At 47.3% G+C, this 14,044-nt stretch overlaps 1 protein-coding gene across 11 annotated transcripts in view; it reads left to right on the forward strand.

The window, feature by feature from the left end:
- The window catches only part of Sun1 (Sad1 and UNC84 domain containing 1), a 46,760-nt gene that overhangs the window by 11,602 nt on the left and 21,114 nt on the right, over positions 1-14,044 (forward strand). For 10 of the 11 annotated variants that reach the window (XM_076923440.1, XM_076923443.1, XM_076923445.1 and 7 more), the window contains exons 2-6: positions 2,888-2,984; positions 9,705-9,899; positions 11,524-11,708; positions 13,071-13,097; positions 13,195-13,374. In XM_076923440.1, coding sequence (XP_076779555.1) covers positions 2,888-2,984; positions 9,705-9,899; positions 11,524-11,708; positions 13,071-13,097; positions 13,195-13,374 — 684 coding nt within the window. The remainder of the gene's footprint in view (positions 1-2,887; positions 2,985-9,704; positions 9,900-11,523; positions 11,709-13,070; positions 13,098-13,194; positions 13,375-14,044) is intronic. The other variant, XM_076923446.1, reaches the window with a different exon arrangement.

A 14,044-nucleotide genomic window follows, 5' to 3' on the forward strand; every position in this document is an offset into this window, starting at 1 on the left:
GCTGTCACCCAGCACAGAATGTTCAGGTCACCTGGTCGGAATCCATTATTACATTCTGCCAGGGTGGGGCCCTATTGTGCAGGGGGGTAGGGAGTGGTGTGCTGAGGCCTTGGAGGCTAGCCAGGAGGTTGGAGCCAGTGAGGTGTTGTCAGGTTCTGTGCCTTGACATTCTCCTCTGTTTCTGTTCAAGAGTAGCTAATATACAAAGGGGGATGGAGCAGCTAAGCAGGTATCAGGAATTACGTGGGTTCAGCAGTTGCTGTTCTCTGTAGTTGTTCACATGTCCCCTCACCTGCCAGGGGTGTGGCTGGCAGGCCAAAGAATTTTCTCACAGGTATGTCATGGAGTTCTTAGACCTGCTGGGTGTGATGACAAGTGCCTTCTGTCCTAGCTGCTGAGGAGGCTGAGGCAGGAGGATTGATTGAGCCATGAGTTAGAAGTCAGCCTTGAATACATCATGAGACTTCATTTCTAAAAGACCAAAATAGAGTCAGTGCTGCAGTAAACAGCAGTAGCAGCAGTGTGTGACACACCATATTGCAGCCCAGGCAGGCCTAGAATTCCCAATCCTCCTGCCTGTGTCTCCCAGATGTTAGGATGATTGATAGCCATGTGTCACCATAGAGTTTCATACAGATATGGTAGTTTTTATGAGTGTTTTCTTTTTAAGAGACTATGTGGCTATTCTAAGGAAATAGTGTTAGGACTGGAGCGATGGGTGGCCCAATGGGTAAGAAGACTCCCTGCTTCTGCAGAGGACCAGGGTCATTTCCCAATACCCACAGCCGTCTGTAAGTAGTTTCAGGGGATACAACACCCCCTTCTGGCTTCGGTGAGAGCCAGTCATGTACATGGTGCACACGTGTATATGTAGGCAAAACACTCACTCATGCACATAAAAAATTTAAATCCCTAAACAAAACCAAAATGATATAATGAAAGTGCTTTCAGCCAGGAAGTTGTGGTACATGGCTTTTATCCCAGCACTCTCTGAGTTTGAGGCCAGCCTGATCTACATAGGACAGCTAGGGCTATGAAAGAGAAACCCTTGTCTGGGAAAAAAAAAAAAAAAAAAAAAAAAAAAAAACAAAATAAAACAAAAGCAAAACTTTGGATGTGGCTTCTCAGAGCCGTTTCTGTACAACATGTTGTGCAGGATGTCACTTTCCATTTGCTTGTCTCCTATTTGATTTTAACTCGGTTTTATTTGAAACAAGATTGCCCTTTTTAGCTCAACAGGCTTCAAATTGACAGTGTTCCCCTTTTCTACCTGTTGAGCTCGGTAGTGAACCACCATACCTGGCTTCCTCAGTTCTGTTTGTTTGTTTGTTTATTTGGGTTTCGTTTTGTGTCATTCTTTTAAAGGAGGAGGTCCAGAGAGTCACTTACTATGTAGATCAGGCTGACCTGGACCTCACAGTACTCATCCTACCTCAGAGTGTCAGGGTTGCAGGTATCAGCCACCAGTGCACTTCCCTAGGTGTTCAATGCTCCATGATTCACATTACTGTGAGGAATTGTGTTATTTTGTTTTTCAGTTCTGGGGTGGAACCCGGGGCCTTGTGAATAGTAGGTGTGCAGTCTCAAGTACAGTCCTACTGAGTTGCAGCCCATCTTTGTGAGGTCTCCAGTGCATTCCATGTAAACTGTGGTTGCCTAGGGGGGAAGATAGAAAAGTCTCCAACTCCTAATTGTTCTTCCTTACTTTGCTGCTGTGTTTTCTTCTTTGGTTCTGAGATACCTATGCAAACCTCAGCTTTGCAGCTCTGACCATGGGATAAAGTTAGCCCTTTTACTTAATGCCATTCCCTATGCCAGAAGAATAGAACATGTGACACCTTCAAGAAATGGAAAGTCACAGGCCCAGTGTAGCGGCACAGGCCTAAAGGACCCCCAGCACTTGGGAAGCAGAGGCAAGGGAGCCTTGTGATTTGTGAGTTTGAGCCCATTCTGGTCTACATAGTGAGTTCCAGGACTACATAAGAGAACTCAAAATCAAACAAACAAACAAGAGAGGGAAAGATGGAAGGAATGAAGAGAGAAAGGAAGGAAGAAAACTGTCTTAGCTTGGTGTGGTGGCTCATGCCTTTAATTCTAGCACTTTGGAGGCAGAGACAGGCAGATACCCGTGAGTTTAAGGCCAGCTTGGTCTACAAAGTAAATTCTAGGACAGCAGGGCTACTCAGAGGAACACTGTTTTGAAATACCACCTCTCCCACACCAAAAAAAGCCATAGTTTAAAAAAGCCTTTTGGAGTCACTTGTCAGTTTTTCTTAGAAAGTACCCAGTTTATATAAGCCTTACCACGATTTCTCATTACTTTTTATTTTTAGTGAGGGTCTTGCTATGTAGACCATGCTGGCTTCAAACTCATGATGATTCTTCTGCTTCAGACTCTCTGGTGTTGGGATTAATATCATGCCTAGCTTGCTTGTTATCTTTTGGGTTTGCTTGGAGATGGGGGGGCTAGTATATGATGTATGTGTGTGTGTGTGTGTACAAGTATGGAGGTCAGAGGAAAATGTCAAGTGTTGTTCCTTGCCTTCCACCTTGTTTGAGACAGTGGTAGTGTGCACCAGGCTCTCTCACCCGTATACTCCTGGGGATTCTTCTATCTTAACCTCCCATCTCACCATCAGAACAGTAGGATTACAGATGAACTTCAGTGTCTGGCTTTACATGGGTTCTGGGATCCAATTCTGGTGGACATGGACAAACTTGTGTGGCCAGAGCTTCGCTTTTATGTGCACATTTGGAGCTAACATATGACCGAACCTTTGACCAAGAAAAACTGTGTCTTTTGTTACAAGCAAAATGGGACTGCCAGTCCTGTCTCTGAACTTCTGCCAACCCTTTAACATCTGGTCCTCGTCTGTCTCTTTTGCAGCATGGTCTGAAACAGTGAACATGGACTTTTCTCGGCTGCACACATACGCCCCACCCCAGTGTGTGCCAGAGAACACTGGCTACACCTACGCACTTAGGTGAGTGAGTGAGTGTTCTGGTGGTGTGCAGAGCCACAAGGCCTCAGAGAACACAGCTATGTGTTGATTTGACAGTCACACAGCATTGAGCTCTCCACGGCTTATAAATGATCATGGAGGCTGTGAGTGTCTCCTAGAGCTGTAGACTTCTGAGTCACCTCTTCCAGTGACTCAGGTGTTAGTCACTTTGAGTGACTCACTGTTTCAGGCTCCGCCCTGTGGCCATGATTGGGAGCAAGCCTGTTTTAATAGGTTGAGCATCCACCCAAGACCCTGGACTAGAAGGCCACCTAGGAAGGCCAACTTCCAGGAGCATGCTCCAGACAGGATGTCTGGCTCCTTTGAGCCTCAGTAGCTGCTTGGCGCTCTGCTCCTTTCCAGTTTGCCTCCTCCAAGCTGCCTTGTATGCTAAGGAGAATCAGTTGTACTACTAGGTTAGGGCGTGCCTGGCAGGTCAAAAAATTAGAGTGCCTAGCAAGATGTGGGAGGCTGTGAGATGTGTGTGCTGAGTCGTTGTCCAGTGACTTTCCCATAAGGGTGAACCCACAAGAAAACCTAGAGGAAATCAGGAAATATCTAAAGATAATACTGTGCGTGAGTGTGTGCATATGTGTGAGTGTACAGGTGTGTGTATGTGGAGGCAAGTGGGTGTCTGTATTCTTACCTTTTTTTATTCAGGTCTCACTGAATTCAGAGTTCACCGTGTTTGGATAGTCTAGCTAGCCTGTTTGTTCCTGGGATCTCCACTTCCTGAGCACTGGGATTATGGGCAGGCGCCGTGGCTTTCTGATGGCATGTTGGAGAGCACTTTTCTCCTGAACCAGCCCCAAGAAGATGCTTTTAGACAGCAGTGGTCAGCGGTGATGTGTGACTACTCTGTTTTCCATTTCCATCCTCAGTCAAGTTGCGCTTGCTGGGCTCAGTCTTATGTTTCAGACAGGTTGTCCCCACATAACCACATAACCCAGGTTGGCTTTACTCAAACTCCCAATGATGATTTAGCCTGGAGCCTGTAGTATGTCAGAAGTAAATGAGTGGCCAGCTCAGGTGACGTCCCTGAGCGTGTCTGGGAACATAGAAACAGTTATTCTTGGTGACTTACTTTTAGCCTTTATGACCTATTTTAAATATAGTGCTAAAGAATCCGTGTAGCCAGGGAGACCTGAGCCTGGCTGCACTGAGGTTTGCAGCGTTTGGTCAGTTAGGCTTGTGGGGCCTGTGGTGGTCACGTGCTAGGTATGAGACTGGAGTCCAACTGAGGATTTTGATCCGTAGAGATGTAGAGATGTGCTTCAAGCACACAGGACTGAGTCGGCCAGACCTGTCTAGGATACTAAGGTGGGTGGGTGGTCAGTGAGAACCATTAGTACTGTTCCCAACCTTAGTTGATTCTTTGGGCTGGGTAGGATTGACAGTCAGGAGAGATATATGGCTGTGGGTTCAAGCCAGTTACCAGTGGGTAGCAACTGGGCCCCTAAAGTAAGTGAGCATGCCATAGGCCATGACAGCAGGGGCCAGGCATGAGAGCAGGGTTGGGACAGTGGAGCTGGACTGGCAGAGATGCTAGGAACGCCCAGCAGGAGATGGTCCACCTGGGCACAGCTATGGCACAGGGTTCTGTGGATACGGCTTCAGGCGACTGGTCCCCAGCCAGATGCTCGGGGTAGCAAGAGGCAGAGCAGCTCACCCTGCTTTCCTCCCGTAACACCTGCTAACCCATCCCAGTGCTGGTTCAGCAACTTTCAGATCTTAGTTCTCAGCCATCTCAGTGACTATCCACAGGCTCCATGGCTTTAATTAAAATGCCCTTCTCTTAGAAAATGCCAGGCAGCATAAGATTTTGGAGTTCTATTTTGTACCAGCTCCATTTTTCAATGACATTGGATCTCTCTCGCCTCTACTGGTTTACTCTGAATACTAGTCAGAATATCAGTTTTGATGGGATGCAGTGACATAGGCCTTTAACCTAAACACCCAAGAGGCGCGGGCAGGTGGAGCTCTGTTTGAGGCCAACCTGGCCTACAGAGAGTTCCAGGGTAACTCAGACCCTATCTATAGATAGATAGATAGATAGATAGATAGATAGATAGATAGATAGATAGATAGATAGATAGATAGATTGATTGATTCCCAGATTATTCTTGTGTTTATACTGAGTTTTTTCAAAGGAGAATCCTTACCCTGTGTTTAGATAGCTTCTTTCTTTTTCCCTTCCTCCCTCCTTCTTTCTTCTTTCCTTCCTTCCTTCCTTCCTTCCTTCCTTCCTTCCTTCCAACTTCCAATATTTCCTGTAAAGTGGTGTTTGAGCATCTTTGTTTTCATATTTGTGTGTGAATGTAGATAGGAAGAGATGTAGGCTGTGTGTGTGTGTGTGTGTGTGTGTGTGTGTGTGTGTGTTGAGGCCAGATATCAACCTCAGGAGTCATCTACCTTGTCTTTTGAGACAGGATCCTAACCTGAGACTCATTGATTGAGGTAGGCTGGTTGGCAGGGAGCTGCCTGGTGCTAGGGTTACAATCACAGGCTACCCGTACTTATTTTTTTGTGGGTGCTGGGGTTTGAACTCAAATCCTGCCGCTTGTATTCCAAGCACTTTACTAATTGATTAATCTCTGCAGCTGCTGGTTTTAGTTTTTGAGAGAGAATCTCACGAGCCTGGTACTGAAGTTCAGTTATGTGTCATTATACTGGCCCCTCTTCACTGGCATGGCTCCATGCCCAGTGGTGTGATGGAGTCTTGTGTCATTGTCTAGAGAAGATTTGAGGCTCCTCTAGGAGAATTGAGGCTGCTTGTGTTGTTCTTTGACCCACCTGTTGTCAGCCCAGTCAGCTGCTCACAAGGGTCACGGCAGCTGTTGATGGCCTTTGCGTCCCTCAGAGAGGAAACCTCTCCCAGAAGCCCACTGGCCTTGAACTGCGTGCTCTGTAGACAGACACTGCTCTTCTCCTCTGGGAGGGACATGAGATTGCTGTAGTGAGCCAGCCTCAGTGTGCCTGGGAGCCAGGTGACTGCAGCAGGCCAAATACATAGAAAACCAGGAGTGGTGGGACTGAGCTCGTGAGTCAGCTGCTTGAAGCCAGAGCCCTCAGGGAGGAGCTGCATTGGTGGAGTGGGGCATGATGTGGCCAAGTATGCTAGCTACTCTTCATGTCTAGGCCTTGATGAGTCTGGATGCTGTGATAGGACCTATGAGAGAACCTGAGTGACTGAGAAGGAAGGGCCCAGGAGGCTGGGAGGGACTCAGTATAGGACAGGGGACATGGCTGCAGGATGCTAGTCACTACGGCAGGAAGGAAGGGTGTGTGTCAGGCTTCCCTCTTTGAGGAACTCTGTGTTTGTGTCTGTGTCTTTGTCTTTGTGACTGTGACTGTAGCTGCCACTCAGTAGAGCAGAGACAGGTTACAGACTTACCTGGGCTACAAAGTGAACTTGAGGGTCTATGGACTCCATAGGCTTAGTGGGTTAAATCACATGTTACCACGAAGCCCAATGAACGGACTGCTATCCCTGGGAAACAAATGATGGGAAGAGAGAATTGTCGCTCAAAAGTTGTCCTCTGACCTGTTCATACAAACCATGTGTCTCTCCTCTCCTCCTCTCCTCTCCTCCCCTCCCCTCCCCTCCCCTCCCCTCCCTCCCCCCCCCCTCCCGGAAAAATTGAATCTTTTTTTTCTAGGAGAGTGCGTCTATAGAGATCCAAGCTGTTACTTTTCTCAGGATGGTCTATGGTCTTTGTGATTGATCACAAGGGTCTGTATCTTCATCTACCACTTTGTCTCCCTGTGCTAGATGGAACCTGTAAACACAGCTACTAAAAATACTTCGGGATTTGGGGTTTTATGCTGCCTGGAGTGGGGTGCAGGGTCCCTCCTCCATCTGGCTCTGGGCGTCCTTATCTGTGGAAACCATGCTTAGGGGGTAATGGGTAATAGCCTGGACAGCCTAGGTAGCTGGTGACACACTAAACTACAGTCCCTGCAGAACTGGGGATGCAGCAGATAAACAATGGAGACCTGGGAACTGTCAGGTCCAGTTCTGCATTTGGAGGTAGAGTAGCTGGTCTCCTCTTTCTTCTCTTCCCTTTTGTATGGCTGTCCCAAACACTTCCACCCTATCAAGATTGTGAATTCTTTATTGCCCAGCACACAGAGAAAGTGTGAGAACCATGTAGATATTTCCTGAGCTTATGTGTTATGTAGAGACTTAATGTGAGTTTCTTTTTAGCACAGTGTCAGCCTCTCATCAGTGACAAAATTATGGGACAGAAGACTTTAAAATGAGGGTATAATTTGACTCACAGTTTTGCAAGTCTTAGGCTGTGGTCCTTGGCTCTGTTGATTCTGAACCGTGGGATGTGTGATGGAGCTGAGTTGCTTACCTCATTGATGAACCAGAACAGGGAACATGGAAACAACTGGAGACCAAGTGTAACTTTAAAAGGCACAGTCTCAGTGACTACTTCTTCTAGTCAGGCCCTACCTGTTGTTTCCAGATTGTTCCACATCAGTGCCTGTAGCTGTAGACGAAGCATTTATCCCATAATCTATGACATCATGTCGTATCCAGACTGTAGTAAGCGGTGTGAGTGGGGCAGTTTCTGTTTTCTCTTAGCTTTCCATGTGGAAGACCTCACTTCTCTGGCTAGATGGTCTGGTCCTTTGCATATAGAATAGCCTGTGCTCTTCCTATCACATCACAGGGTCAAACACTCCTGGAGCGGAGCTGTGCAGATCCCTTACCCAGCAGTTATAATCTGAGGGTGAATGTGTGTTGAGGAATGGGAAGCAGAGATGGTGCTTACGTTAGTCACTGTTGTGTTGCTGTGAAGAGACACAGTGACCAAAGCAACTCTTATAAACAAAAGCATTTAATCAAAGACTTGGTTACCGTTTCAGGGGATTAGTCCATTCTCGTGCCAGGAAGCATGGCAGCGTGTAGGCAGACATGGCACTGGAGTAGTTGAGAGTTCTATATCCTATTCTGCAGACAGCGGATAGAGGGGCACTGGACCTGGTGTGGGCTTTTGACAACCTTGAAGCCCACCTTCAGTGACACTCCTTCCAGCAAGGCCACACCTACTCCAACAAAGCTGTCCCTCCTCACCCTTCTCAAATAGTTCCACCCCTGGTGACTAAGCGTTGTAGTGTGAGTCCATGGAGGCCATTCTTAGTCAAAGTATCACATTGCCTGTCTGTATCAGCAAGATTAATTCTGATGTAAAATGTAATCTTTGTTAAACTAAAGCCGTGATTATATACAGTACTTTGCTAGAAGGAAGTTGTCTGATTTTAGGGTTCATGAAACTAGCGTTTTCATTGAATACATGCTGTCAGCTCGTATCTCATCCTGACTCTGCCTTTAGCTAGTATACCAGAGTGTCCTAAAGGCCCTGCCTGCTGAAGCCATTTGTAGCACCTTCTGAGTGGTCTGACTAGTGGTGCTTACCAGGCTGCTTGGTGTTCCATCTGTAAGGTCTTATATCACCCAGACCCTTGAGGCCACAGAGCCCTGTGTTAGATTGCCCATAAAGCAGTGCTCCCCAGGGGTCTGCTCTTCCCCTGCCTACTTTGTTTCTCCTCTTATGTTCTTGTGAGGTGCCCAGCTAACAGTACTCTCTGACTCTTCCCCTCTTCTCCCTAGCTGCCTCATGCTTATCTGTTGTCACCTTTATCGTTGCAGCTTCTTCTTCTCCAGAGTTACTGGGTTCCTTGTGTCTTGATGATGGGTGCTGTTCATGGTGTTAACATAGTCTTTTCTTTTTTAAGATTTATTTATTGCCGGGCGGTGGTGGCGCACACCTTTAATCCCAGCACTTGGGAGGCAGAGGCAGGCAGATTTCTGAGTTCAAAGCCAGCCTGGTCTACAGAGTGAGTTCCAGGACAGCCGGGGCTACACAGAGAAACCCTGTCTCGAAAAAAAAAAAAAGATTTATTTATTTATTTCATGTATGTGAGTACACTGTCACTCTCTTAGACACACAAGAAGAGGGCATCAGATCCCATTACAGATGGTTGTGAGCCACCATGTGGTTGCTGGGAATTGAACTCAGGATCTCTGGAAAAGCAATCAGTGTTCTTAACTGCTGAGCCATCTCTCCAGCCCCTGAGGTTAACATAGTCTTAACCCAAGGGTACCTGAGTAGGCAGCCAGCTGGCTTCTAGCCTAAACAAGCTGGGTACCACTATTTGTGGCCCTGTGGTAGTGTGCACCAGAGTGATGATACATCAGTCTATCCAATGCACTGAGCTGACAGCTGCGAGGGAGGCATTGAAAGTGACAGGCTTTTCCGTAGCTCAGAGGGCTTTTATTGTAATCCAGCTTCAGTTTATGAAATGTGTATTCTGGGGCTTTCCATTTTCTTCTCAAGAACATTCTGCTGAATTCACTTTTAGTCTCTACAGTGTCACTGTCTTGTTAGTTGCCCCATCGGGCCTGGTGTCTGCTTATAAGGGTGCTCTGATTTTATCATGATAACACTGACAGCATTCTTCCCGGGAGCTAGGGATTCTGACAGCCTTGGCCTGCCCCAAACAGCTGTTCTCAGCCAGAGACCTAGGCCTACCCGTCTGGGGTCTGCAGGTGAAGGAGGTTGGCAAAGGCACATGCACAGCTGCCTGCCTGACTGATACCTGCCCTTGCGTGCATTAACATTATCCCTCAGGAGTGTTGCCACTATTTACCTGGCCACCAGTGCTTCCTCCAGCCATGTCTTCTTCCAGTTCTAGTTACTCTTCGGATGCCCTGGATTTTGAGACGGAGCACAGGTTGGAACCTGTATTTGACTCTCCAAGGATGTCCCGCCGCAGTTTGCGCCTGGTCACAACAGCAGCTACGTACAGCAGTGGGGACAGCCAGGCTGTTGACACACACGTCAGCGCCAGCAGGGCCACCCCCGCCAAGGGGAGAGAAACCAGGTGAGCATTGTGTGGCTTGTCTTCACAGCTGTCATCCCTGCACCCCCAGGATTTTGAGATTGTCAAGTCAAGCTCTTCCCCTGGAATTGTTTGTGCACACATGTGCAGATCTGCCATAGGAACTGCCTCAGATTGGTTCTGGAATGCTCAAAGTATCTGCTGTCTACCTGCAGGCTGGAGCTGATGGTAATGGGGAGATGGCAATGCAGATGCACTTGTCATGGTCATAAACCGCCTCATCCTGGCATGAGCTGAGCTTCAGTGGCCTACCAAACGTAGAGGAGTGGGGTCTTGCTGGGTCCGTGCTGCTGGGCTGTCATAGCCAACTCCAGCCTGGCTGTGACGTGTGAGCTGGGTACCTATGCACGCACACTTGGGTGGCCAGTACATTTTGTCTATTTCTTTCATTCCTCGTCTTCACTGTAGCTGATGGCAGAAGTTCCCACCATCTGTACCTTTTTGAGACTAAATAGAAGTGGCACTCTTTTTTTTTGTTTTTGTTTTTGTTTTGTCTTGTTTTCTGAGACAGGTTTCTCTGTGTAGTCCTGGCTGTCCTGGAACTCACTCTGTAGACCAGGCTGGCCTCAAACTCAGAAATCTGCCTGCCTCTGCCTTCCAAGTGCTGAGATTAAAGGCGTGCGCCACCACCGCCCAGCTAGAAGTGGCACTCTTTAGTTCATTTTGCTCATATGAAAATTACATTACTTTAGAGATTGCTGGCACTTTGTTCACACTACTTGGGGCCCTATGGTAATGCGCCCCAGCCTGAGACCTACAGGCTGTAAACAAAGTAAAATGTCAGGCTATTGAGTTGTAGTAACTGACTCCCAAGCACAGCTTGCTGTCAGGCCACCCAGAGGTGTGGAGGTGCCCCAAAGCTACAGTCCCTCTGACAAGAGACCAGGGCAGTGCCTCTGGTATATATTAGTACTGGCCTTCATCACACCCGTTTCCTGGAGGAGGTGGCTTGGGTGCCTTTGGCCTATGTGTACCCACTCAGATCACTTGATGTAAGATACACTTGGATTTTTGTTGTTGTTTGTTTGTTTGTTTGTTTTGAGACAGTCTTACACTGTCTGCCTACCTCTGTCTCCTGATGGCTGGGGTTAAAGACAAGTGCCACCGCCTCTAGCTATCGTTTGTTTTTGGCTGCTCTGTTGTGTGATAAGAATAAAGGCAGAAGTTCTTGAGTTAACCGTCACCTTTGCTGTGCCTGGTGACTGTTCAATGCAGTAGCAGCAGGACTGTTGGTGTGCGTGCTGTTACTTGATCAGAAAAGGAGGTAGCATGGTTAAATGTGTGAGCTTTAGCATTTGTTTAACAACTAAGTCAGTTTTTATTTTCAGATTATTTCAAGTTTGAGCCAATGTTGGGTTGTCAGGCCCAGAATAGTCTGAAATTGTTTTGTGTTTACAGTTTTAGAATAACTTCTTAGACTCCAGCTTTAAAATTTTTTTTTTTTTTTTTTAGATAAATGGGTGTTTGGATTATACCAGACACAGCATAAGAAAATGACTCGCCTTACAATGCTGTGTGTGTTCTCTGGCACAAATTTTATGTTGGTAAAAATAGAATGATTCTGTATTTTCTAAGCAATGTCTAAAACTGCATTTCTTCTTTGTAGGACAGTCAAACAGAGAAGAAGTGCAAGCAAGCCAGCTTTTAGTATCAACCACCTGTCGGGGAAGGGCTTGTCCTCGAGCACAAGCCATGACAGCTCTTGCAGCCTGCGGAGCGCCACGGTGCTGCGGCATCCTGTGCTAGATGAATCTCTGATTCGTGAGCAGACCAAAGTGGACCACTTCTGGGGTTAGTCACTAGAGATGCAAGCATCCTCATCCCCGGTATGGCTGTGCCTGCATTGTTCTGGGAGGGAGCCCAGTGAGGTCAGGGTCTTCAGGGGGGGATGTGGATGCTGCCTTCATCTGCTGCCTCAGTGGTTCCGGTGAGGTGTTAGTACTGCTCACTGAAACGTGACTAAGTAAGCAGGCAGCAGTCCTACAGTCATTTTTAATATGGCACATTTAAATTTGGTATAAAAACCCTGGTATGTTCTAGAAAACACTAAGCAACTAGACAGTGAAGATCCTTTTGAGTCATTAGAAAATACTTATGCTGGGCAGTGGTGGCGCACGCCTTTAATCCCAGCACTTGGGAGGCAGAGGCAGGTGGATTTCTGAGTTCAAGGCCAGCCTGATCTACAGAGTGAGTTCCAGGACAGCCAGGGCTACACAGAGAAACCCTGTATCGAAAAACAAAAACAAAAAAAACCAACAAAAACAAAAAAAGAAGAAAAGAAAAGAAAATACTTAGTATTAATTGGTCATGGCTGCATATTCCTGTAATCCAAACACCCAGGAGGTGGAGGCAGAAGAATCAGAAGTTCAAGCCAATCCTAAAATACATAGTGAGTTCAAGGCCAGCCTGAGATCCAGAAGACCCTTTCTCCAAAAACAAAGGATTTGTTGTAAAGCAATCCATGTTGGAAGGCAAGAGACTGTGCCCACACTCAGATATAGAGCCATCTAAGCCCCCAACGTAACCAATGCCCTGTTACCAAGGCCATGCACACAGACACACAGCCCCTCTGCTGAGAGCCACAGAGCTGCCTGCTAAGTTCAGCTTATGTTCTGGTTGCTCTGCTGGGGGAGTTGAAAGAGCCAACTTAGTTTTAGAAGTCCCAAATGCTTCACTTCCGGATGCCTCTGCTTTGCTCAGTCAGGGAGCTTGTCTTGGGCCCAGGGCCATGCATACTGTTTAAAAAAAAAAAAAAGTTAAATAAAAAGTTAAAAGCCCAAAAGCACCGGACAGTGATAGTGCACACCTATAATCTCAGCTCTCAGGAAGGAGAGACAGAAAGAGCTCTTTTGAGAGCTAGCCTCGTCTACAGAGTGAGTTCCAGGACAGCCAGGGCTACACAGAGGAAACCCTGTCTCAAAAACTAAAAACTAAAAAAAGCCTAGAAATTCCATAAAGCTAGCTAGATCTTCCCCGTTGTCTGTCCTTGTGGGCCAGAATGCACTGCAGCGCAGGGCTCTTCCATGCCCCCACCTTTGGGTGGCAGAAGTACAGACCCCAACAGTGCCACAGCATAGCAGTGGCCTGTCACTGGGCACAGTTGTGGTGGGGTTGGTTGTATTTCCCAGTGTAATGTGCATGTGTGTGTTTCAGGTCTCGATGATGATGGCGACCTTAAAGGTAATTTCTTTGTACTTTGTGCACTGTTTAAACTAGAAGCCATTGCTAGGTAAGCTATAGTGATCAACAGCTTTCATTTCCGTTTTGAAAACCTCAGGTGGAAATAAAGCTGCCGCTCAGGGAAATGGTGAACTGGCAGCAGAGGTGGCGAGCAGCAATGGATACACCTGCCGCGACTGCAGGATGCTCTCAGCACGCACTGATGCACTCACAGCCCACTCTGCCATCCATGGGACCACCTCCAGAGTTTACTCCAGAGACAGGATTCTCAAACCCCGTAAGTCTTCTGCTTCTGCAGTCAGTAAAACGGTGACCCAGCTTCTCCTCCTCTTGTAAATCTGACTATGGGCCAAGGATGCGGTTCATGATACAGTGTTTGCCTAGCACGTGTCTAGCTCTGTGCTCCACCCCAGCGTAGGCCTTGGTGTCTTGCACTGTTTGCCTTACAGAGTTGAACTCAGTATTCTCAGAGTTAAATAGGCTCAAATTAGCTCTGTCCTACTTGTCACTTCCCAGTCTGTGGTTCTGTGGTTAGTATTTTTGTGACTGAAAGTAGTTCGGATTTGGTAAATTTGAACTTGACAATGAACCAAAGAAAGTTCCTACTTCTGTGGCTTATAACTTGGGTGCTTCTCTGTGTCACCCAGTACAGCCCAGATACTCAGGTAGCTGTAGCACCAGAAGTTGTTGCTGCAGAGAATGAGGGCTCTGGTGTGATGCTGTGAGACAGAGGTACTCTGGGAGGGCAACTTGGAGCCTGGCATCTGGGTGGTGGCATCATTGGACATGATAGAGGTGGGTGCCAGCATCTTGACCTTTCTACCTGATACAGAGGTTATCGGAAGTAGCTGAGCGGGCATGTTGGTTTTGGACTGCCTGAAAAATTGAGAATGCCCGTAGACCTTTCTGTGATCCAGGCATGATGCTGGACCTTCCCCACCATGAAT

The sequence above is a fragment of the Arvicanthis niloticus genome, chromosome 24 (genome assembly GCF_011762505.2).
Source record: "Arvicanthis niloticus isolate mArvNil1 chromosome 24, mArvNil1.pat.X, whole genome shotgun sequence".
Classification (NCBI taxonomy): domain Eukaryota; kingdom Metazoa; phylum Chordata; class Mammalia; order Rodentia; family Muridae; genus Arvicanthis; species Arvicanthis niloticus.